The 25,995-nt window shown below is 32.1% G+C and overlaps 2 protein-coding genes across 4 annotated transcripts in view; one reads left to right on the top strand and one right to left on the bottom strand.

The window, feature by feature from the left end:
• The window catches only part of LOC141330822 (multiple PDZ domain protein), a 92,308-nt gene extending 70,853 nt beyond the window's left edge, over positions 1-21,455 (top strand). For both annotated transcript variants that reach the window (XM_073835583.1, XM_073835584.1), the window contains 18 exons: positions 1,056-1,147; positions 1,231-1,303; positions 3,031-3,084; positions 3,162-3,254; positions 4,459-4,533; positions 6,565-6,727; positions 6,834-6,979; positions 10,146-10,229; positions 10,324-10,517; positions 12,429-12,576; positions 14,057-14,143; positions 15,437-15,518; positions 15,614-15,651; positions 16,173-16,295; positions 16,520-16,624; positions 18,822-18,910; positions 19,156-19,279; positions 19,365-21,455. In XM_073835583.1, coding sequence (XP_073691684.1) covers positions 1,056-1,147; positions 1,231-1,303; positions 3,031-3,084; positions 3,162-3,254; positions 4,459-4,533; positions 6,565-6,727; positions 6,834-6,979; positions 10,146-10,229; positions 10,324-10,517; positions 12,429-12,576; positions 14,057-14,143; positions 15,437-15,518; positions 15,614-15,651; positions 16,173-16,295; positions 16,520-16,624; positions 18,822-18,910; positions 19,156-19,279; positions 19,365-19,511 — 1,917 coding nt within the window. In that variant the 3' untranslated portion in view covers positions 19,512-21,455. The remainder of the gene's footprint in view (positions 1-1,055; positions 1,148-1,230; positions 1,304-3,030; positions 3,085-3,161; positions 3,255-4,458; positions 4,534-6,564; positions 6,728-6,833; positions 6,980-10,145; positions 10,230-10,323; positions 10,518-12,428; positions 12,577-14,056; positions 14,144-15,436; positions 15,519-15,613; positions 15,652-16,172; positions 16,296-16,519; positions 16,625-18,821; positions 18,911-19,155; positions 19,280-19,364) is intronic.
• Positions 21,456-21,459: 4 nt separating this feature from the next.
• LOC141330823 (equilibrative nucleoside transporter 2) overlaps positions 21,460-25,995 on the bottom strand; it is a 33,328-nt gene continuing 28,792 nt past the window's right edge. For both annotated transcript variants that reach the window (XM_073835585.1, XM_073835586.1), the window contains exons 13-14: positions 23,064-25,313; positions 21,460-22,998 (exon numbers count right to left, since the gene is read on the bottom strand). In XM_073835585.1, coding sequence (XP_073691686.1) covers positions 25,202-25,313 — 112 coding nt within the window. In that variant the 3' untranslated portion in view covers positions 21,460-22,998; positions 23,064-25,201. The remainder of the gene's footprint in view (positions 22,999-23,063; positions 25,314-25,995) is intronic.

Below are 25,995 nucleotides of genomic sequence, written 5' to 3' on the forward strand. Positions count from 1 at the left end.
TATGGTTAAAGTACTGCTGAATGTACTTATAAGCATTTGTGTTAAACTAAAATATACTTTACTGTCATTTCTATTGAAACTTGAAACACATTTGTAATGGTGAAGTTGTGATTTAGTAAAATCTACTAAAATCTATTAACTACAGTTAAAAAAAAAGAATCAAGTACTTACCGTGCTGTAGTATGTTGGTCAACACATCAAAATAAGTGTACTGCTTTTAAAAGATTATTAAAACATGATGACTTAAAATACATTTTAAAGTAAAACTGGTAACACTTTACAATAAGGTTCTTTAGTTAACATTAGTTAACCACATTAGTTAACATGAACTAATAATGAACTGCTCTTATACAGCATCTATTAATATTTGTTAATGTTAATTTAAACATTTACTAATACATTATTAAAATCTTGTTAACATTAGTTAATGCAGTGTGAACTAATATGAACAAACAATGAACAACTGTATTTTCGTTAACTAACGTTAATGAAGATTAGTAAATACAGTAAAAAATGTATTGCTCATGGTTAGTTCATGTTAGTTAGTACACTAACTAATGTTTAACTAATGAACCTTATTGTAAAGTGTTACCGTAAAACTTTGAATTTGACATTATTCCAAGTCACTTTTTAAAAGTGTACTTAAGTGTGTTCAGAAACAGTCTTGAAAGTGCCTCTCTTTAAGCAACTTAAGTGGCCTTTTGTTTCATTAATATTATATCTAAGTAGTTTTATGAACATATACTTTTAAGATTTGAAGTACACTACCCCTCGGTTTCACAGACAAGGCTTAAGCCTAGTCCCAGACTATAAAACGTAAGTCTGAGCTGTTTCAACTGAAAGAAACTTGCATTGATTGATCTTTTATAAGGCATGTTTCTTAAAATGACTTAAATGTCCTAATTGAACTATGGCCTAATCCTGGCTTAGTCCAAGCCATGTCTGTGAAACCAGGCCTAAACCTGCACATTCAATACAGTTAAGTGCACCTCTTTTTAATATGTGGATGCTAAACAGATCTGGAGATTTTCTGATTCATCTCTTTGTCTTGGCAGATCAACGGTCAGGTTTTGTACGGCCGCAGTCATCAGAACGCCTCTGCCATCATTAAAAGCGCACCTTCAAATGTCAAGATCATCTTCATCCGGTAGGTCAAAGATTTTGGCATGTAAATGTTGATCTGAAGAGATTTTGAACCTGTTGCAGGCTGACACATGGGGTGTGTTTCAGAAACAGAGATGCTTTGAGTCAGATGGCTGTCGGGCCAGTGAAGGAGACGGATTCACCAGACGCACACACAGAGGTAAACCCAGACTCTTAAAAGACTTTATTTACTAGTTTTACCTTTGAGAATCAAGTCAACTTTAGACCCTTGTGAAAAAGAAGCGCTATAGTCTATATTCTAAAACATAAAGGTATTCGTTAGCATTCCTCTCCTTACCAAAAAGAAGTATACTTCAAGTTTATTCTATTAAGTATACTTAAGTAAATTTCAAGTTTATTTTTAAATATATACGTTACGTAGTAAGTATACAAATATCAGTGTACTAGTAGTATACTTTTAAGTGTACTATTTCAATACTCCTTGGGACTAAATTAGCCCACTTTCTTGTATATAAGAGTATACTTTTAAATTTAAACTTTGAGTACACAACTTGTTTACATCTATGTTTTCAGTTTGTACTGCAAGTCTACTAAAATCAAACTTATAGGTATACTGATAGTTTACTAATTAAATACTTTTTTATGCATTTCTAGTACACGTTGAAGTATAGTCTCAGTAAACTACTAGTTTTATACTGCAAGTATACTCTTACTTTTCTTTAAGTGAACTTTACAGCACTTTTAGTATACTACAATGTCCCTATTTGTGACCCTGGACCACTAAACCAGTCATAAGGTTAAATTTTACAAAACTGAGATGTATACATCATATGAAAGCTCAGTAAATAAGCTTTCTATCGATGTTTGGTTTGTTAGGATAGGACAATATTTGGCCGAGATACATCTATTTGAAAATCTGGAATCTAAGGGTGCAAAAAATCAAAATACTGAGAAAATCACCTTTAAAGTTGTCCAAATTAAGTTCTTAACCATGCATATTACTAATCAAAAATTACATTTTGATATGTTTACAGTAGGAATTTTACAAAAAATCTTCATGGAACATGATCTTTACTTAATTTCCTAATGATTTTTGGCATAAAAGAAAAATCAATAATTTTGACCCATACATTGTATTTTTGGCTATTGCTACAAATATACCCCAGCGACTTAAGACTGGTTTTGTGGTCCAGGGTCACATTTAGGTGTTAATTTGTATATATTTTGTTATATGAATATCTGAACATACAAAACATTAAAAGAAAGAACAGGGCATCTGCTTGTAAACAAAAACATTTTATTCTAGCTTCATGCTTTTTTTTTTTATAAACACTTGAATGTGGGTAAGTTTCATATATATAAAAAATAAATAAACAACATTTTGAACAAAAACCTAAAAAAAAGACTATTCATGATAACCAAAACGCAGATGGAGTCGATTAACACCAAAAAGCTTGACAGTCATTATTACCTCTTCATGGGTGGACATTTTATTCCATAACGCTACACAGTTTTCCATATCTATGGTTTTGATGCTGTTTTATGTCTGATGATTGTGTTAGATTACATGTGGGAGCATCTGTTGTTTCGGTTTCTTCTTCACTTGTGTTTTGGAAATTCTGTGCAGAAGATGTGCAATAGCTATAGTAATAGTAATATTTCTGAGAAGTGTATAAAACACATTTCTGAGAAGTACAGACTGAAAGTATACTTTCCTATTTTAAAGTTTAAAAGAAGTATAATAATAGCACACTTCAATAAACTTCTTTTTCGTAAGGGTCTTCATCTGAGGAAGTCCATTTCACGGTTTTAAGAGATTTTAAGTTGCCAATTGTTGAAGCTAAGCAGCCAAACCCTCACTTTCTGGTTGATTCATATGTTTATGCATTCATATGTTTAGTCTTGAACATGTTTTTTCCTTCACAGACAGAGACGTCCAGTTCAACACTAGATGTGATTCAGCACATTACTCTTCCTGTGGTACGACATGCATTTCAGCGTTTGTGTGTTTTCTGTCTCTGTACCCATGATGTTTAGTGTTTTGTTTCTTTCTGAAGAAGGATGGAGGCCTGGGTTTGGTCCTGAAGGAGGATGACAGCAGGAGCGGATGCATCATTCAGAGTGTGGAGGAGAACGGAGCAGCTGGAAGGGTATGAATCAGTGTGCTGCAAAATTAAAGACAGCTGAAACGATGTTCACAACGCTTTTCACTTTTCTGATGTGGCATATTTCTGATATACAGCCAGAGAAAAATATAGGGTTTGAAATGCAGGGGAATGTGCGCCTGTTTGACATTTTCTTGATTACAAAGACAAACGTTTTTGTACTGATAAATTGTGCTCAAGGAGACCAGCAGTGTGTTTTAGGAAAATAAAGAGGGTTGGTTTGGATTTCATGTTGATGTCAATAACAGTGTCATTTTAGAATAATTGATATATTGTTATATTTTTGTTACTTTTTTGAAAGATTTTATTTTTATTATTTTTAATATTAAAATTAAATGTTAAAAAAAGAAAAAAACAGCAAAATTACTAAAACTAAAATTAGAATAAAAACTGAAAATCTAAAAATAAAAGTTAATTCAAGATATCAATTAAAAAACACTAAATAGAAATATAAGAAGCAAAAACTAATAAAAATGCTAAAAGCTAAGCAATATTAGTAAAACCTAAAATAAATTAACTGAACTAAATGTATTCAAATGAAAACTGTAAATAATAAAATTTAAATAAAAACTAATTCTAAATATTTTAAAAAGCTGAATATAACTATAAAAGCCTAATGAAAATGACAAAAACACTGCAAAATGACTAAAACTTAAACTAAAATGAAAATAAAAATGTATATTTCTAAATAGAAATATAAAAAAAGTAATAAAAATGGCAAAAAAATGATAAAATATTTAAAATAAAAGACAGTTCAAAGTATTATTATATACACTATAATACTGCAACACTAAAATAAATAACATATGTTTTTAATGGTTAAAGTTTTGGTAATTTAGTAGTTTTGGTCATTTCTATTATTTTTAAAAGTCTATATGTGGCAATATGGACAAACAAAACCATCAAACCATCAAACTTTAATTTTTATCGTAACACTATATATATATATATATATATATATATATATATATATATACACACCATAACGCAAATATCAAATGGCATTTTTTTCTTTATAAAGTGTAACTGCATCATTGCCCAGCTCAACTACATACTCTTTAGTAAACCTTAGCTGCTTATTATCAATCAGCTCTAATCTGTGCATCTTGCATCTGTGCATCAAGTTTATGGACTGCATGGCTGTGTCTCAACTAGTGTGTGTTTGTTTAAACGTGTGTGTGTGTTTCAGGACGGTCGGATTGCAGCGGGACAGCGGCTGCTCGCAGTAGATGATGAGATGGTGCTGGGACTCTCTGTGGAGCAGGTAAAACTTTTTCCAACTGTGAAATTTTTGAAGCAGTAGTCAGTTGTTTCATTATTTACTCACCTTACCTCACCTTCCAAACCCTATGACTTTCTGTTTTCTGTGTAATGCAAAGGGAGAGAATAGCAGAATATTCTAGCTGTTCTTTTGAATAAAGCAAAAGCATATAGTGACCAGGAGCTGTCCAGCTCACAAAAGGTCAAAAATGTGATCTAAATGTTTCACAAATTGGGTTTTTCAAAGATATACTAGGTCTTTTGGTGCCGTATGATTGCTTTGTGAGCAACAAACTAAAATTTTAAATTTAGACCAAAATTCTAATATTCTCTGTAACTCTTGATAATATGCATTGCATTTAGACAATTTTCAAGATGAAAATCAATACTTAGATTTTTTTTTTTTCTTGCACCTTCAGATTCCAGCTGTTTAAATAGTGGTATCTCTGCCTACTGTCCTATCCTAACAAACCATACCCTGTTTAATGTTCAAGATGCTCTTTTATAGCATATAGTGAAGGCATATAGTAACCAGGAGCTGTCCAGCTCACAAAAGGTCAAAAATGTGATCTAAATGTTTCACAAATTGGGTTTTTCAAAGATATACTAGGTCTTTTGGTGCCGTATGATTGCTTTGTGAGCAACAAACTAAAATTTAAAATTCACACCAAAATTCTAATATTCTCTGTAACTCTTGATAATATGCATTGCATTTAGACAATTTTCAAGATGAAAATCAATATTTAGAATTTTTTTTTTTTTTTTTTTTGCACCTTCAGATTCCAGCTGTTTAAATAGTGGTATCTCTGCCTACTGTCCTATCCTAACAAACCATACCCTGTTTAATGTTCAAGATGCTCTTTTATAGCATATAGTGAAAGCATATAGTGACCAGGAGCTGTCAACCTCACAAAAGGTCAAAAATGTGATCTAAATGTTTCACAAATTGGGTTTTTCAAAGATATACTAGGTCTTTTGGTGCCATATGATTGCTTTGTGAGCAACAAACTAAAATTTAAAATTCAGACCAAAATTCTAATATTCTCTGTAACTCTTGGTAATATGCATTGCATTTAGACAATTTTCAAGATGAAAATCAATATTTAGATTTTTTATTTATTTTTTGCACCTTTTTTTGATTCCAGCTTTTTAAATAGTGGTATCTCTGCCTACTGTCCTATCCTAGCAAACCATACCCTGTTTAATGTTCAAGATGCTCTTTTATAGCATATAGTGAAAGCATATAGTAACCAGGAGCTGTCAAGCTCACAAAAGAACAAAAATATGATGTAAATGTGTCACAAATTATGTTTGCTAACTATATACTAGGTCTTTTAATGCCATATGATTGCTTTGTGAACAACAATTCAAAATTTGAAATGTTAAAACATTCAAATTTTAATATAAAATTCAAATTTCAGAACAAGATTCTAATATTCTCTGTAACTCTTTTGTTACTGTATTACAGAATCAGGTTTTTTGTCACACAAACCAGTATTGTGTAAATATTCTGTTAAGAATATATAATATATAATTCTGATTTTTGTGAATGTACAGTAACGTTTCAAAAGTTTACAGTCAGTTCTCAAAGAAATTAATACTTTTTTCAGCAAGGATGCATTAAAAATTGTAAGATTCATATTTCAAACAAATGCTGTTCTTTTGAACTTTCTATTCATCAAAGAATCCTGAAAAATGAAATGTGTCAAAAAAAAATTGGCAGCAAAGCTGTTTCCAATATTGAAAACAATCAGAAATATTTCTTAAATAGCAAATCAACATTTTAGAATGATTTCTGAAGGATCATGTGACACTAAAGACTGGAGTAATGATGCTGAAATACAATATGTTAACAAAATATTCATATCACAATATATTCAAATATAGTTAAAATCGTAGTAATATTTCACAATATTACTCTTTTTAATGTGGTTTTTGTCAAATAAATGCAGCCTTATTGCAAAATGTTTGAACAAGTGTAAATAAGATTTATTATTTTCAAAAATGTCATTGTCCGATGTGAAATGTGTTGTAGGTGATGTTACTGCTGCTGAAAGCCCAACAATCAGTGAAACTCACCATCTGCGCTGACTCCGCCTCTCCACCCTCCTCATCCAATCAGATTTGCTCAGGATCAGACACTGGAAGCAGCCTGCCGCTGGTTGCTCTGACATCATCAGAGACAGAGCCAATCAGAAGTAAGAGGGGAGGGGCCTGGGAGTTATTAGAGAAAAAAACGTAACAAGTGTTTTGTTGAGTAAATCCGAAGCTGATCTTTGTTGTCCTGATGATTGTGTGTTGCAGATTCAAGCAGATGTTCCACGCCGGCGACTTTGGTGTCTGATCCGACGACGTGTCCCATCATCCCCGGCTGTGAGACCACTATAGAGATCTGCAAAGGCAGAACAGGACTGGGGCTGAGCATCGTGGGCGGCTGTGATACGTTACTGGTGAATAAACTCACTGACATAGACTTGTGACTCTGATCATCTGAAATTACCTAAACCAAAAAAATATACAAAAAATAATCAAACAAAAAATTAAAAATAAAATAAAAATAAGTACAGAGTGGATGTAAATTGAATTTATGACCAATACAAATAAAAAAAAAATGTATTAAATTTTTTTTTTTTTTAAGTACTAAAATTACTCAAATTAAAACTGGATTAAAAACGGAAGCTAAAAACTAATATTAATGACAGAAAAGCTCATAGCAAAATTAATAAAACTTAAAACAAAGTAAACAAATATTCAACTAAATATATAAATGAAAACTAGTAATAAAAAGCTAATAATAAAGTTAATTCAACATATTAAGTAATGCTAAATATCAATATAAAATACTGATAAAGATGACAAAAATTGACCAAAAAATGACAGCAAAATTACTTAAAACTAAAATTAGAATGAAAACTGAAAATCTAAAAATAATAGCTAATTTGAGATATTCATTAAAAAAACTAAACAGAAATTTGAGAAACAAAAACTATTTAAAATGCTAAAAGCACAAAATTACTATATTTTAAAATAAATTAACTAAACTAAATATATTAAAATGAAAACTGGAAATGTAAAAAAGCTCATTCAAAATATCAATAAAAGATAAAAATAATTATAAAAAACTGATATGACAAAAACAGCAAAATGACTAAAACTTAAACTAAAATGAAAATAAAAAATAAATATTTCTAAAGAGAAATATAAAAAAGTAACAAAAATGGCAAAAGTACATTACAAAATGACAAAAAAATCAACTAAAATGAAAATATAAAAATAAAAGCTAATTCAAAATATTATTAAAAGCTAAATATAACTATAAAAAACTATGCAAAAAAATTACAAAACAGCAAAATGACTGAAACTTAAATTAAATTAAAATCAAAATTTATATTTGTAAATAGAAATATAAAAGGTAATAATAAAGTGGCAAAAGTACGTTACAAAAAAATTTAACTAAAATGAGAATTAAACAGAAATTATAAAAATAAAAGCTAATTCAAAGTATTAATATAAACTGGCATGTCAGCACATCAAAATAAGTATCAAAGATGATTAAAATATGATGATTTAAAATGTGCTTTAAAGTAAAACCTTTAATTTGGTATCATTGCAAAAGTCACTTTTTCTCACAAAAATCATCATGAAACTGTCTCCCTTTAAGTCACTTAAATGGTCTTTCATTTCATTAATATTATATTATCTGCAAACACAGTTTTTTATTATACTTTTAAAATTGGCAGAAACTAAAAGTATGCTTTCAACACACAGCAGGGAAAATATGTATTTGACACATCAGCATTTTTATCAGTAAGGGTATTTCTAAGTGGGCTGTTGACACAAAATTTCCACCAGATGTAGCCATCAAGCCAAATATTGAATTCATGCAAAGAAATCAGAACATTTAAGTATACAAGTTGAGTCATAATAAATAAAGTGAAATGACACAGGGAGTAAGTATTGAACACATGAAGATAACAAGGTGCACAATGACATAAAGCCAGGAGATCACCTGAAATCTGTCAGTATTGAGAGAGAAACCCTACCCCCTATCAGTACTAATTGATATCAGCTGCTTTAGTCCTAATTGATGGCCTAAAAGAAGCCCAGAAGGCACACAGGAAAAACTTCATGATGGGTAAAAGCAAAGAACCCGGCAATGTTTTTACTGAACCCTTTGCTGCTGCTCCTTGTTGCTTTTCACAACTAATCTCATTTGTATCGCAAATCTCCTTACGCTTCTGCTGCCTCTACTGTAGTCGACTAACACTGCGCTAACATGCCGTTTCCTACTGTTGTTCACCTTACTGTTTATGACATTTTATGCTCTTTCTAGGGGGCCACTGTACAACAGGCCTACAGGACAACAGATGAAAATTAGCCTTTGGCTAATTCTGGCATGTTACAGATGTTCTGTTTTTAATATGCACTGTCCTGCTAAATAAATAAAAATCTTCGTAAACTTATCGTTGAAAAGCATTTTGATGGGAATGGTTATAGGTGCATTTCCAGAATGCTGAATGTTCCTGTGCATCAGTTCACCATAAACCGGCCACGATCAGGTGCTCCACGTAAGATCCCTGTCTGAGGAGTCCAAAGAATAATCAGGAGAGTTCTCCAAGAGCCAAGAACCACTTCAGGAAGACCTTGCATCAGCAGGTACTGTTGTTTCAAAGAAAACTATAAGCAGTGCACTGAACCGCCATGGCATCCATGCACGCTCACCACGCAAGACTCCATTGATGAACAAAAATCATGTTGAAGCTCGGTTAAAGTTTGTGGATTATTGGGAGACTATAGTATGGTCAGATGAAAGCAAAATTGAACTTCATGGCAGTCATTCTACACACCATGTTTGGAGAAGAAATGGCACTGCGCACCGCCCCAAGAACACCATACCAACAGTTAAGTTTGGGGGTGGAAGCATCATGGTTTGGGGCTGCTTTTCAGCAAGGGGTACTGGTAGACTTCATATTATTGAAGGCAGGATGAATGGAGAAATGTACCGGGACATTCTGGATAAAAATCTGCTGCCATCTACCAGAAAGTTGAAAATGAAAAGAGGATGGACATTTCAGCAAGACAATGATCCCAAACACAAGGCCAAGGAAACAATAAAGTGGTTTCAAAGGAAGAAAATCAAGTTGCTTGAATGGCCCAGTCAATCACCTGACCTAAATCCCATAGAAAATCTATGGAGAGAACTGAAGATTCATAAAGGAACCATCAAGAGTTAAATAGCGTTTGTGTGGAAGAATGGGCCAGAATCACTCCTGAGCAATGCAGACAAGAGTCCAGACAAGAGGCGTCTAGAAGCTGTAATCACCAACAAAGGCTTTTCTACAAATTATTAAATAAAGTGTGTTCAATACTTATTCCCTGTGTCATTTCACTTTATTTATTATGACTCAACTTGTATACTTAAATGTTCTGATTTCTTTGTATGAATTCAATATTTGACTTGATGGCTACATCTGGTGGAAATTTTGTGTCAAGAGCCCACTTAGAAATACCCTTGCTGATAAAAATGCTAATGTGTCAAATACTTATTTTCCTCGCTGTAATTATAAGCACTTCTTTTTCCCAAGGGTGTCAGAACTCATTCATATTTGTGTTCAGGGCACTATAATAATTCATGAGGTGTACGAGGAGGGAGCTGCGTCTAAAGACGGCCGTCTGTGGGCAGGAGATCAGATTCTGGAGGTAAAATCATGAGCATCAGATGCTCTTCTAACTAATGCTTTGATTTCACATCAGCTTCACTTCATCTGTTCTCTTTCTCCATCGTAACTCTCAGGTCAATGGTATAGACCTGCGTGTGGCGACACACGACGAGGCCATCAATGTTTTGCGTCAGACTCCGCAGTGCGTGCGTCTGTCGGTCTTCAGAGACGAGGGTCAGTATAAAGAGGAGGAATTGTGGGACTCGCTGAACATCGAGCTTCAGAAGAAACCCGGCCGCGGCCTCGGACTCAGCATCATCGGGAGAAGGTAAAAAAAAAAGTGTGATTTAAGGTAAATGGGTAATTGGGGTTTCCATATATTTTAGCATATTTTAGCTAAACTGCTAAAAATGCTTGCATGAAATAAGTTTAGGATGCATATCAATGTTAGAAGCAGATTAGAAACGAAAATAAAGCATGACAGATGAATGCGAAACAGACACCTTTTGAGTGAATAATCTCAGAGACATTGCTGTTGCTAAATTAGTAATGTGTCTAATGGTGCATGTGTTTTAAATTAAAATTTATTCATTTGAATAAAAAAAATGTACTGAAACATATGAAGTTGTGTTTATAGCCTACGTTCTAGATTTGCCATATGTGACCCTGGACTACAAAACCAGTCTTAAGTCGCTGGGGTATATTTGTAGCAATAGCCAAAAATACATTGTTTGGGTCAAAATTTTAGATTTTTCTTTTATGCCAAAAATCATTAGGAAATTAAGTAAAGATCATGTCTATGAAGATTTTTTGTAAAATTCCTACTGTAAATATATCAAAATGTAATTTTTGATTAGTAATATGCATTGTTAAGAACCTAATTTGGACAAATTTAAAGGTGATTTTCTCAGGATTTTGATTTTTTTTGCACCCTCAGATTCCTAATTTTCAAATAGATGTATCTAGGACAAATATTGTCCTATCCTAACAAACCATACATCAATAGAAAGCTTATTTATTGAGCTTTCAAATGTGTCAAATGTTTCAATGTATACATCTCAGTTTTGTAAAATTTAACCTTATGACTGGTTTTGTGGTCCAGGGTCACATATAACATTAACATATGACTTCACTTGGAAAAAAGAAGTTCACTTTACCGTGGCATGCTTTTTAAAAATAATACTTAGTACAAAAATAACGTTTCAATTTATATTTAATGCGGTTAGCTCAACATTTTGACCTACTTAAGTAGGACTTAAATGCATTTTAATGTGATTTAATTACTTTTACTGCCGGATACACTGTGGTAGTATATAATTGATAATTCTTTTTATTTTGAATTCTTTAGATATGTTTCAAAAATGTTTCCCAATTGTCAGCTTAATTAAAACAAGCTATGTATGAAAGAAGGATCATGTGACACTGAAGACTGGAGTAATGATGCTGAAAAATTCAGCTTTGATCACAGAAATAAATTACATTTTTAGTGTATATTAAAATAAAAGAACATTGATGAGCATTAGAAATTTATTTACAAACTTATATATAGAAACAGTCCTGAAAGCCTATATATATATACATATACATACATACACTATATTGAATAAATATATAATTATAAATATATTATAGATATAAAATATATTTAAAAACAATACAGTATATTTTTTATTTGATTTGATTTGATTTTCAAATACAGATTGTGCCAAGAAAGGATTCTCAGTTTGTTTTTAAGAAAAACATTTGTTTTTTTTCCATGGGAAAAAAAAATTCTTAACTTCAGTTTTTCTTAAAAACAAACTGAAAATCATTCCTTGGTACAATTTGAAAATCAAATCAAATCAAATAAAAAAATATATATTGTATGTTTTTTTAAATAATTAATATTTGACAACAAAAAAAAATAATACCAAAAAAACCAACAACTTTTGACTGGTAGTGTATGCTTTAAATGTAATATTGAATAACACATTACAGTTAAAATTATATTGTTAGTCATCACCAAAATAAGTGTACATCTTCAAAGCATGACAAAAGATTATTAAAACATAATGATTTAAAATGCATTTTAAAGTAAAACTTTTTAAGTGTGTTCAGAAACAGTCCTGAAAGCGTCTCGCTTTAAGTCACTTAAGTGGCCTTTTATTTGATTAATATAATATTCTACAAGTGTACATTCAGTACAATTTAGTGCACCTCGCCCTGCTTGTTCTGTCAGTGATTTGTGTCTCTGTCTCAGGAACGACACAGGAGTGTTTGTGTCAGACATCGTGAAGGGTGGCGTGGTGGAGACTGATGGACGGCTGATGCAGGGAGATCAGATCCTCTCGGTTAACGGCGAGGACGTCCGTTCAGCCACGCAAGAATATGTGGCCGCTCTGCTCAAGGTGAACGTTTACAGTTGATTGTTATTGAGGGATATTCAAACATTCGGACATATCAGATATACCACTTGGTGATCCAAAGAGAAGGGACTGATCATCTCTGTATTTGCTCTGCAAAAATTCTTACTCAGATTTTTTGTCTTGTTTCCAGCCAAAATATCTACAAATTCTTAAATCAAAAAGGATTTTCTAGACGAGTAAAAATTAGTGTCTTGTTTTCAGAAAAAAAAAAGTCAAAATTAAGTGATTTTTCTTGAAACAAGCAAAATAATCTGCCAATGGGGTAAGAAAAATAATCTTGTTTTCTGTTTGAAATAAGATTTTTTTGCTTACCCCATTGGCCAATTATTTTGCTTGTTCCAGAATCCACTTAATTTTAACTTGTTTTTTCTGAAAACAAAATAGTTTTTGACTTGTCTAGAAAATCCTTCTTGATTTAAAAAATTGTAGATATTTTGGCTGGAAACAAGTAAGAAAAGCTTTTTTTTTTTTGCAGTGTGTATATAAATCTACATAGTTTTTGGCTTAAGCGTTGTAAATGTTGTAAAAAGCAGTGTTATTTTAATATTATAATTTTAAATTAAATAGTATTTATATATCTCTGATTTCACTTTAATTTCACTAAAAGTTTTTGTCATTTGTTGCAATTTTTCCCTTTTCTTTATTTATTTATTTTTTTAAACATCTGTATAGTTGTTATTAATTTTAGTTTATTTAGTTTTCATTTTAGTTATTTTAGTACTTCAAAGAAAAAAATGCAAAATGTTAAAATACAGCTTTTTTAATTTCGGTTAAAGTTTAATCTTCATTTAAGTTTTATTTTAATATTATTTTAGTATTATAGTTTTTGTTAATATTTTAAGTGCAATTGTATTTTTATATTTCTGATTTGTTTTGTTGCGATTTTTTCCTTTTATTTATTTTGTCATTTAAAAAAAAAAATCTATATAGTTATTCATTTTTGTTTATTTAATTTTATTTTTGGTTATTTTAGTACTGAAATGAAAATTTTTAAAAACAGTCCTTTTTTAATATTTGATTTTATTTCAATATGAATCTTTGTTTAAGATTCAAGTAGCAAAAACCCTGGTGAAAAGCAGAGGAAGTAATGTACGATAAGATTTGAGAATTGTTTGTTTTTCACAAAACATTTAGCAGAGCATGTTTACAAGTTAATACATTTCACTAAGCTGCCATGTGTTTATGAGCTGTGATTCAATAATCACCAGATGTTTAATAATTTCTTCAACACATCTAATAGCATCTGAAGTTGTGAAACCTAACACTCATTGACTAAAAACCTAAATCTAAGTGTTCAATTAACACATTTTATGTGACTACTTTAGTAACATGTTAAATGAGAGAAGAACTTTTAATTTGGTTCCATCTTGTGTTGTTTAAAGGGACTATTTTTATTTGTAAAAGTAAATGTGGTTGAAAAAGTATTACTCACTGGAATGAAACTGGTAATGTTTTTCCTCAGAATTGTGCTGGACCAATCAGATTGGATGTGGGTCGTTTTAAGGCGGGGCCATTCCACTCCGAGCGCCGTCTGTCTCAGAGCAGTCAGGTCAGATTTTAGATTTATCATTAATATTAACATTTTGAAACAATACATCAAAATTGTATTGGTTTTTATTGGCTTTTATCTTTATGAAAATGAAATGCTTTTTATGACCACTCTTTACAGATAAACATAAAAATAGTAATAAAACTAGAATATAAGATAAATAAAAACATTTACAATTATAGTATGCTAAAATAGTATAGTAACAAATTACATGGAAAAAAATAAATATTGAAAATAGAAACAGAATCTGTACAAAATAAACTGCAATAGGAATACATTTATTGTTTTATTATTTATACTATTATAGTATGTTGATATTTTGAATTGGCTTTTGTTTTTCTGTTTTTAATTCTCATTTTAATTTCAGATTTATTTTTAGTAAATTATGTATGTGCTTTTGTCATTTTTATTAGTTTATAATTTATAATGATATATTACTTTTATATAAGGGTAAAAGACGTCAAGATGTCCACATCAAAATAAATTTACAAAAAATAAGTTTTTGCAAAATAAAATGTCCAAATTTGGTTGAAATAATGTTACATTGTAACCCAATTAATGTAAAAATTCAAACAATATGCTTATTCTGATTTAAAATTAAGGAAGCATATTACATTTTTATTATGTTTTAAATGAGTTAAAATTCTTACTGACAAATGGGCAAAACCTAGGATAGTCGCACATTTAAAAAATGTAAAATTACAACGAATTAGTATTTGGGGTGAAAGTAATTTGTCTTTTAACATGTCATAAATTTATTTTTTGTTGTAAATATGCTCCACAAGATGTTTTTAGTGGGTGTCTTCTGCAAATTAGCGAAAAATGTGTTATTTATTTTTTCCCCAGAAAAATAAAAATGCAATTAAATTAAACAGAAAACTTTTTATTTTTTATTTCAACAACAACAACAATTTAAAGCAGTATTACACTTATTGTTTATATGCTTAAACCCTTTTTCGTCTTTGACCCATCAATAATTCTATGTAGCTTTATTTTTATTTCAGTTTAGTTATTTTACTACTTAAACTTAACTGTATTTCAGTTAGTTGCCAATGCAGTACGTTACTTTTTTTATTATCTTATACTGTATATTTTATTTCAACTTTATTTAAAATTAATAAAAAAAATAAAAAATTGTAATAGTTTTAGTTTTAGTTAACAATAACAACATTGGCTCTGATAGGCATGTGCAGATTATTCAACAACTGAAAGCACAAAAATGGATGATTTTGACTCATGTGGTGTATTTAGTGTGTTTGTGCTCAGATGTGTGAAATATCTCTGTGTTTTCAGATAAGCGAGGCGGGCAGCGGTAAAGTCACTCCACACTCCAGCTTTGCAGCTTTACAGGAAGATGCAGAAAAAACACACGAATGTAAGAACAAACAGCAGCCCATCTGGTAAAACAGCTAAACTTTATAATTCATTCTTGACTTTTGACTTTCATCCTTTCCTTTCTTGCCTTTGCAGTGCTGGATAAAGACATCAGGATGGTTGAATTCACAAAGGTCAGTTACACTGATTCAGTCTTAAAGGTGCCATAGAATGCACTGACACAGTATTTTAATATTTTAGTATTGTTCTCTACATAGAAGGTATGTGGCATAAGAAAGGGCAAAAATTCTCCAGAAACGGTTTTACATGTCCATTTACAACCCTAGGATTGGTCCCTAGAATGAAATGCTCTGTTATTGCCTTATTTGGAAGGTTCATGAATATTAATGATGAGCTCTGCTCTGATTGGCTGTTTCACAGAGCGGCTCATTTCAGTAACTCGCACATGGAGGAAAATAGTCTTTTGCAAACACCTGATTTATATAAGAAGGAGAAAATGATGGTGTTTGTCATGTCCATGTACACAACTGTTATTATTCAACTATGCCAAGGTAAATACAGATTTCATTCTATGGCTCCTTTAAGACCTGTTCACACAGAAAAAAAAAATAGATTCGACAAAGAGAGCTTTGCTTTCCGTTCATTCATTTAGTGCAATGCTTTTGAACTGATGATGTGTTTGTGTGTGTCTCAGGGTCCATCAGACTCTCTGGGCATCAGTATCGCTGGAGGGGTGGGCAGTCCTCTGGGTGACGTGCCTATATTCATCGCCATGATGAACCCCAGCGGCCTGGCAGCACAGACACAGAAACTCTGGGTAACCACAGTCACAAAAGATTTTTTTTTTGTCAAATTAAAGGTCTGATGCACTGAAGCTGGTGTCTATTTGTGAATCCCGGTCTCTCATGTTTATTATCTGTGTGTGTGTGTGTGTGTGTGTGTGTGTGTGTGTGTGTGTGTGTGTGTGTGTGTGTGTGTGTGTGTGTGTGTGTGTGTGTGTGTGTGTGTGTGTGTGTGTGTGTGTGTGTGTGTGTGTGTTAGATTGGAGACAGGATCGTGTCTATCTGTGGAAACTCGACTGAGGGAATGACTCACAATAAAGCTGTTTCACTGCTGAAGAACACAACAGGCATCATACAGCTACAGGTAAAAAACTAAATGTTGCAACAACCACTATATCCACTGTGCAAAGAAGTATCACTAAAGCATACTTTTACAAAAAATAAATACTATTCTTAATTGCAAGCTGAATGTCATGTTTTCTGACTCTTAATTGCAAGCTAACTGCAATTAAATGAAAAGGTATAAGTAGGACCTAAGTACAATTTAATATGTAATTTCATTCTAATGTAATTGCATCTATAGTCTGTGAAATATGGTTAAAGAATGTAATGACAAGCATTTATGATCAACTAAAATATACTTTAATATCATTCCTGTTGAAACTTCTGCGTCTTGTATTTAAATATATTTGTAATTACACAAGTAATGGCGAATTTGCAATTTAGTGCATTTAAAATATCAATTTTAAAGGTAATATTGTACAACACGTTACCGTTTCAATAAAAATCAAGTGCTTTACATGTGCTTCAGTATGTTAGTCAAATCATCAAAATAAGTGTAGTTCTCTGAACATGACAAAAGATTATTAAAAAGTGTGCTTTGAAGTAAAACTTTTAAGTTGACAATATAACAAAGTTCACTTTTTCAAAGTGTACCAAAAGGATTAGTTCACTTCCAGAACAAAAATTGACAGATAACGTACTCACCCAAGATGTTCATGTCTTTCTTTCTAAAGTCGTACAGAAATAGTTGTTGTTGTTGTTTTTTTGAGTAAAACATTTCAGGATTTCTCTCCATATAGTGGACTTCTATGGTGCCCCTGATTTTGAACTTCCAAAATGCAGCTTTGAAGGGCTCTACATGATCCCAGCCGAGGAAATAGGGTCTTATCTAGTGAAACGATCGGTTTCTTCTAAAAAAAAAAAAAAAAAGGCAATTAATATACTTTTTAACCTCAAATGGTCATCTTATCTAGCTCTGCATGTACTCTGTGTATTCCAGTTCATGACAGTTAGGGTATGTCGAAAATCTCATTTTCTCCTCCAATAACAAAATCCTTCTACAATGCAGCAGAAGTACCAAAAAAGTGTTTACAAAGTGAACGTGCAAAGAAGATCAAACACCCTTTACAGAAAAGTTTTTTGACATACCCTAACTGTCATGAACTGGAACTGTCATGAAGTTGATGCAGAGCTAGACAAGATGAGCATTTCAGGTTAAAAAGTGTATTAATTGTCTTTATATATATATATATATATATATATATATATATATATATATATATATAAAATAACCAATTGTTTCATTAGATAAGACCTTTTTTCCTCGACTGGGATTGTTAAGAGCTCTTTGAAGCTGCATTTTGGAAGTTCAAACTCGGGGGCACCATAGAAGTCCACTATATGGAGAAAATCCTAAAAATGTTTTCCTTGAAGGAGCACTTTCAGAACAAAAATTTACAGATAATGTACTCACCGCCTTGTCATCCAAGATGTTCATGTCTTTCTTTCTTCAGTTTTTTCAGTAAAATATTTCAGGATTTCTCTCCATATAATGGACTTCTATGGTGCCCTGAGTTTGAACTTTCAAAATGCAGCTTCAAAAAGCTCTAAACAATCCCAGCCGAGGAAAGAAGTGTCTTATCTAGCGAAACGACTGGTTATTTTCTAAAAACATTTACAATTGATATACTTTTAAATCTCTACAGAGTACACACAGAGCTAGACAAGACGAGCATCTGAGGATAAAAAGTATATAAATTGTAATTTTTTTTTAGAAAATAACCGATGGTTTTGCTAGATAAGAGCCTTCTTTCATGGGCTGGGAGCCCTTTGAAGCTGCATTTGGAAGTTCAAACTCAGGGGCACCAGAGAAATCCTGAAATGTTTTCCTCTAAAAACATAATTTCCTTACGACTGAAGAAAGAAAGACATGAACATCTTGGATGACAAGGAGGTGAGTAAATGATCTGTAAATTTTTGTTCTGGAAGTGAACTACCCCTTTAAGTGTATTTAGAATCAGTCATGAAAATGTCTCTCTTAAAGTCAGCCTTTTATGTCATTAACATATCTAAGTGCATTTTTTAAAAATATACATCTAAGATTTGAAGTACACTACAGTCAATCACTTTTTCACGAGGAATGTAAAACAGTGCAAGCAAAAGTGCATTGTGTACATTGTGAAATGCATTTTCTCACAAAATGACCAGACTAATTGCATATGCACTACACAATCTTCTATGGTTTAGTGCAGATGTGACGTGTGTTTTTGTGCTTGTAGGTTGTTGCTGGTGATACAACAATAACTGGACCATCAGCAGAGCAGACAGCAGGACTCACAGCCAGCAGCATTTTCCACGATGACCTTGGGTTTGTACACAAAACTCTCTTCAAGAATCATAAAATAACACTCAATACATGCCAAATGTATTAAATTTTTATATTTTTAATTTTATACAATACAAATCATGTCAAAGCAGCTTCACAGAGATAAACAGGAAAATAAGACACTTTTCTCTTCTAATCATGAGCCTGTTTCATGAAAATAAAATAATGCAGTTAAAAAGGTTAACTCAAAACTGTATAATGCCATTCTCTACATGTCTTTTGTCCAGTCCTCCGCAGTGTAAGAGCATTAATTTGGAGCGAGGGCCAGACGGATTGGGCTTCAGTATCGTGGGTGGATTCGGCAGTCCTCACGGTGACCTTCCCATCTACGTCAAAACCGTCTTCAGCAAGGTAACACTTTGGCACAGTGAGCATGTATATCTGCAAATGCCAAAATACACATAGATGCATTATTATCAGATGTGTGTGTGTTCAGGGGGCTGCGGCAGAGGACGGGCGTCTGAAGCGTGGAGATCAAATCATCGCCGTTAACGGCCAGAGTTTGGAGGGAGTCACTCATGAGGAGGCCGTCTGTATTCTGAAGAAAACCAAAGGAACTGTCACACTCACTGTGCTGTCATGAACACACACACATGTCCTGTAATTGTTTTAAACACTGGATTACACACTATGAATGATAGAGATGCTTGTTTGTGGAGAAACCAGCAGACTGCTACAATCTGCCATACTACGCTGGAAAACTCAGCTGCAATCCACACATGCGTTTGTGCTTTAAAATGACAGAAGTGCACACAGCTGCACGAATGAACATGTTAGAATGTACTTTTCCCATCATTTGATAATTAGAAATTTTTCAAGTATCTCTTTTTTTGTTGTAACTTCATTGTTGCAAACTGACCCCCTTTGGTTTCCATGCATTTGCTATGTCCAAAACATGTCCAAATAAAGAAAAGCCTCTATTTGGCTCATCAGAGACTAAAAATAAGTAAGAAATGTAATAATTCCCATCTGTTTATTGTGTTAATGGTCAGTTTGACCCAGATATATATATATATGTGTGTGTGTGTGTGTGTGTGTGTGTGTGTGTGTGTGTGTGTGTGTGTGTTTGTCACAACTACTTAAGGTGCAGATAATTAAAAGTATAAATGTGACCCTGGACCACAAAACCAGTCTTAAGTCGCTGGGGTATATTTGTAGCAATAGCCAAAAATACATTGCATGGGTCGAAATTATTGATTTTTCTTTTATGCCAAAAATCATTAGGAAATTAAGTAAAGATCATGTTCCATGAAATTCCTACTGTAAATGTATCAAAATGTAATTTTTGATTAGTAATATGCATTGTTAAGAACCTAATTTGGACAACTTTAAAGGTGATTTTCTCAGTATTTTGATTTTTTTGCACCCTCAGATTCCAGATTTTCAAATAGATGTATCTCGGCCAAATATTGTCCTATCCTAACAAACCATATATCAATAGAAAGCTTATTTACTGAGCTTTCATATTATATATACATCTCAGTTTTGTAAAATGTAACCTTATGACTGGTTTTGTGGTCCAGGGTCACAAATAGTATCTAACATTAATTGTACTTAATGTACTTGCTGATCGTTCATCCTCTGCATTTTTGTTTTTGTAATTTGTAGTTTTTTTTTGACAAAAGTGAGCGTGAGTTGTGAATTTATCACACATTTGTTGTAAACTTCAAGTTTTAATGCATTTCATATTTTAGTGTTTTGGTTTTTACCGGACTCTCTGCCGTTTTTTCAACTGTTGATTTTTGGCAAACTGCATGGAAACCAATGAGGGTGAACGGGAGGTTCATATTGACCCCAATACACAAGTTTAACAAAATGTGTACAGCTTTTCCAAAACACATCTGTGCTTTGAAACTTTGCATGCACATTTATGACCCTAAATCGGAATTATTTACCAAATTTCAACAAGAAATGAAGAGTTTATCCAGTGTTTTCACTGAAAATCAATTGTCAGTTGAACCACAATACAAAAGGAGGGTACCAAACTGTGTTTGCTTCATGAAAAAATTAGTCACGGAAAAAAACACTGAATAGGATGATATTTTTATAGGAGCAGTGCAACTATTTATTTGAAAAAGTCTTACGATCAAAGGATCTCAAAATATTTGGTTTCTCATATTGTTGGGGAAAATGTAAAAATTGTAAAACAACAGAATTAAAGCAATACTCCTAGTTTTACACTGCAAAAAACTCTTACAGGATTTTAATCAAGACCACTTAAAAAAAACTTTTTTCTTCTTAAAAAAAAAAAGAGACAACTTATTTTATATAGACTGAACAGTGTAGACTATTTGATCCTGTAGAAACAGTGTGTATGTGTGTGTGAAGCAATGTGCTGATATTGATTTATCTGAAAAGAAAATCTGTGCATTTAATGACATTTCTGAAGTTTTGCCTTCACCTGAGACGTTTGCTGCTGGATGTAGAACAAACTACTGTGATTATATTTTGTTATATTGTCCTTTTCATCTGATACAGTATTGGATTTCACTACAAACACAAATAAAAGTGACCTTCAGCACACAAATGCGTTTCGTTTCATCTCATTTTAGTTATCAGTTTTAAACTTACAACTCATACTAAAAAACTCATACAATATATTTAAAGAAAATACAAATACAAATATATTTCATCATCAGTCAAGAATGTCTGTTCTTCAAAGGCTTCTTCTCTCCCAAAGACTTAATTCTCCAAGATTCAGAAACTATCCCAAAATTGTCAGCACGGACGACCAAGATTACATTCATTCTGCAGGTTGTTCAAACATGGTCTGACTGTAGTTTTCAAGACATTATGATTGTATGATACAATTGCATCTGTTAAAACACATCACTAGAAAAACATTTTTTTTTCTATTAAAATATAGAATGTACCTTGCAATTGCGAGAAAGTGTCAGAATTATGAGAAAGTCACAACTGCAAAAATATCAAAAAATTCTTGAATCAAGGAGGATTTTCTAGACGAGTAAAAATTCTTTTTTTTTTTCAGAAAAAAGTCAAGTCAAAATGAAGTGCGTTTTTGCTTAGAACAAGCTCAATTTTCTGCCAATAGGGTAAGAAAAATAATCATTTTCTGTTTGAAATAAGACTTTTGCTTACCCCATTGGCAGCAAAAACTCACTTAATTTTGACTTGTTAAAAATATAATAAAAATAATTTACTCACCTAAAAATTCTTGAATCAAGAAGGATTTTCTAGATATTTTGTCTGGAAACAAGATTTTTTGCAGAGTATGTCAGAATTGTGACTTTATATCATGCATTTGTGACTTTATTTCTCAGAATTGCCAGATGTAAACTCATGATTGCAAGAAAAAAAGTCAGTTGTGTGATATAACCTTGCAATTCTGTGAACAGTCTTTTTTTCTGCTCAGAACTGGACTTAAACATGCAATTGCAAGTTTATATCTCACAATTCGGAGAAAAAAAGTCAAACTTCCAAGTAAATATATATATATATCGCAATTCTAACTTTTTTCTCACAAATTGTGCATTTATATCTCACAATTCTGAAACAAAAAAGGTCAGCATTGCGAGACAAACTCCCTACTGCGAGAAAAAAAGTCCAAATTGAGAGCTATTTATGTAACAGATGCTCATTTAATCAAAAGCATCACTATAAATTAACACCAAACTCTGAAACCACTACAAAACAATTGGCGCTTTAAAACTTCAGTAACGTTTGTAACATTTTTGTTGCTTCTATAAAAACATGAATCTTTTACATTCATATGGCACTTTGTAAACTAGTATAACAGACATACAGGAGTTTTTTTTTTTGCAAACCATATATTTTTCTTTACATTTAGTCATATTCCCTATACATGAGTGAAATGAAAAGTCACTCAAGTCCAAGGCAGTTTCTGCAAGAGAGGATGAGCCATGAGTTTAAAAAGCCAGTTTCATTTACAGTCAATGTGTAAAGCTTTACATTTACAATAAAAAGTACAGCTTGTAATTAGACACTATAGACTCTTACAGTTTCTGATGCCAAGGACACCCAAATAATATGATTAATATTATAAAGACAACAAAACGGGCTTTTATAGTCATGAAAAAAAAAAAAACATTCTGAAGAATGCCTTTTTGTTTGTATTGGGTATTAAATCACATTTTCTACGATTTTATGAAAACACTGGTCTAACAGTCAAGATTAAATTTTCTTTTGTGAAAAATAAGAGAACATCATTCAAGAATGCATTTAAAAATAATGCATTACTTTTAAAAATGTCTGTCTTCAACAGCTGTCAATGCATTTTTGAACATATTACAGGCTTGATGTCGCATGCAAATTAAACTACTAGTGAAAAATGCACTACTTGGCATTTTCAAACATTTCGTTTTTTTCCCCCCATTATCAGCATAATTTCAAAAACTGAAGCAAAGGAAAAGCTGATGATCCATGTTATTCCAGCATAATATGGGCAAAGTCCATGTTGTGTGCTTCAATGCACAAAAATCTGACTTTTTGCACAAAGGAGACGTACATTTTTTGCTATTGTGATTAGTGACCCAGAAATAATGCACAATCAGAGATAGTTTATGCAATGCCTGTTTTTCAAAATCCCTTCTTCCAGGTTTAAATACGATTTTAACCCTCTGGGCCTCCTCATTAAGGGGTCACACTTGGCTCCCTCGCGGTCAAAAGTGACCGAATCCTTAAAAAGTAACTTTTTTTTTTCTTCAGGAAAATCAATTAAATATATTTTTGTTCAATAATATTTTGTAATTATTATTTAGAATTTTGAGCATTTTTTATGAATCTATGCAATATTTATACAGTTTTAATGAGCAATTTTTTCCCAGTAGAATTATATTTTATATTATATTTTTTAATTAATTATGTATTTATTATTTTTAAAAAAATACAACATTTCACATTAAAATAGAGTAAAAGCATTTAAAATCCATTTTTTTAAAGTGAAAATTGCACCATCTAGTGGCATAAAAAATAAAAACTTGTGTAATGCCATGTAAACTCCTGTGTCTCCCTATATACAAATATACAGGGGCTTTGGGATTCCTATTGTTTTTTTTTTTTCTTTTTACTGTTTCTTCATTTTATCAGGCTTTGCATTTAGAAATATATTCAGACATTCTAAAAGATAAATTTTGGCAAGGTTTAGATATTTTTTTGATTGGATAAATATCAGGTTTTGCATTTTTCTGCTTATTTCTGTGTGTCTGTGTGTGTGTCTGTGTGTGTGTGTGTGCGCGTGTGTGTGCGTGTGTGTGTCAGTTCTGTACTTTTGTTATTTTAGAGTGTCAGTCCTTGCTTGCTGAACACTTCTTTTCAGCACAGTTGCTCATTTGTAGCTTGTATTACCAAAAGATTATCTGAATTATCACATTTTTTCGTATTTCCCATTCATTTCCTATGTCGGTCATTTCTGACCGCGAAGGAGCCAAGTGTGACTATTTTTTTTTTGACCCTTTAACATATCCGAATCATGTCACTGATTTTTTTTTGTACTCACAAAGCTAATGCAACAAAAGTCACCAAGCGTCATCTCATTCTGATGAAGCTACGATTTTTAAAAATTCAAAACATAAAATTTTTCGGTCAAAAATGACCGAAGAGGCCCAGAGGGTTAAGTGCGGTCTCAGACTTTGACTCCATATAGGTAAAAAGCAAATATATATAAATAAATATTCCATGTTTTTACGAAATGCGAATAACAATGTCTCTTTCGAAACCTGAATGCAATCATTTCCCTTAAACAACATTTAAAATGAATCCTTGAGCCCCTACTGTTCATGGTAACAACAGTTTGCACTACCGGTTTCATCCACTGTCAGTACCAATAACTGTTTCATTTGACAGATTTAAATTACACCAATCTGTTTTTAAAATAAATAGTATAAAAAATGATTATGGGTTTAAATGTTTCAATGCTGACAATCTAAACTGATTTACAAAAATAAACTGAACATCACAATGTTGCCATAAAATTAACAGGTAAAACATCATTAGTATTTGATACATCAGCTAACTATGACACAGCTGAAAACTGCTCCCATTTGTTATCATAGGAAAAAAAAAGAAGCCTTTTTTGGGGTGTCCGTCCCTTTAAACTGGCTGTATGTATTATTTTTAAATTCTCCCTTTAGTACAGCATGCTGATTCTGTACGTGTTTTTAAGCTGCCTAATAAAAATGTGGAATGCGTTCCCTTTATGAATGTGTGTTAACAGCATGAGAAAAGACTGACACACACACAGTCTGACTGCTGCAGATGCCCTGAGAGCTGAGGATAGAGAGATTGTGAGACTCATCAGACCCATAAACGCAGAGGAAATGACAACGCCGCTCCCAACGACAAACCCAGAGCCAGAAAAAAGGTCATCAGTGCGCCGGCCGTCTCGCCATCTTTAGGCCCCACAAGCCTAGAAAGAGGAAGAGGAAGTGAGATTCATGATGTCGCATTGGTGTAAATTCAGCTTTGCAAAACTACGGAAGCCCCTTTCCAACACAAAATAAAAAGGTTGTTGTGACTTTTTAAATTGTAAAATATAAACTTGCAATTGCAAGTTCTACAGTCAGAACTGAGAGATCAGTATAAAGTTGAAATATAAATAAAGTCAGTATTGCATGATATAAACTTGTTAGTCGCAATTGCAATTTATACACCGCAAAAATGCTTATCGTAGATTTTTTTTTTTTTCGTTTTCAGCCATTGGCAGCAAAAACTTACTTAATTTTGATTTGTTTTTTTACTGAAAACAAGAACATTTAAGAATTTTTTGATATTTTGGCTGGAAACAAGACCAAAAAAAAAAAAAAATCTAAGAAAAGCATTTTTTGCAGTTCAACGTCGGAACTGCGACTTTATATCTTGTAATTCTGAGAAATAAGGTTATAATTGCGAGAAAAAGTGTCCGAATATGAGAAAGACACAATTGCGAATTAAACACTGCGAAAATGCTTTTCTTAATATCTCTTACTAGATTTTTTTTGTTTTGTTTCCAGCCAAAGTATCTACATTTTCTAGACGAGTAAAAATGATTTTCTTGTTTTCTGGAAAAAAACAAGTCAAAATTAAGTGAGTTTTTGCTGCAAAAAAGTCTT

Source organism: Garra rufa, chromosome 3 (assembly GCF_049309525.1).
Source record: "Garra rufa chromosome 3, GarRuf1.0, whole genome shotgun sequence".
Lineage (NCBI taxonomy): Eukaryota > Metazoa > Chordata > Actinopteri > Cypriniformes > Cyprinidae > Garra > Garra rufa.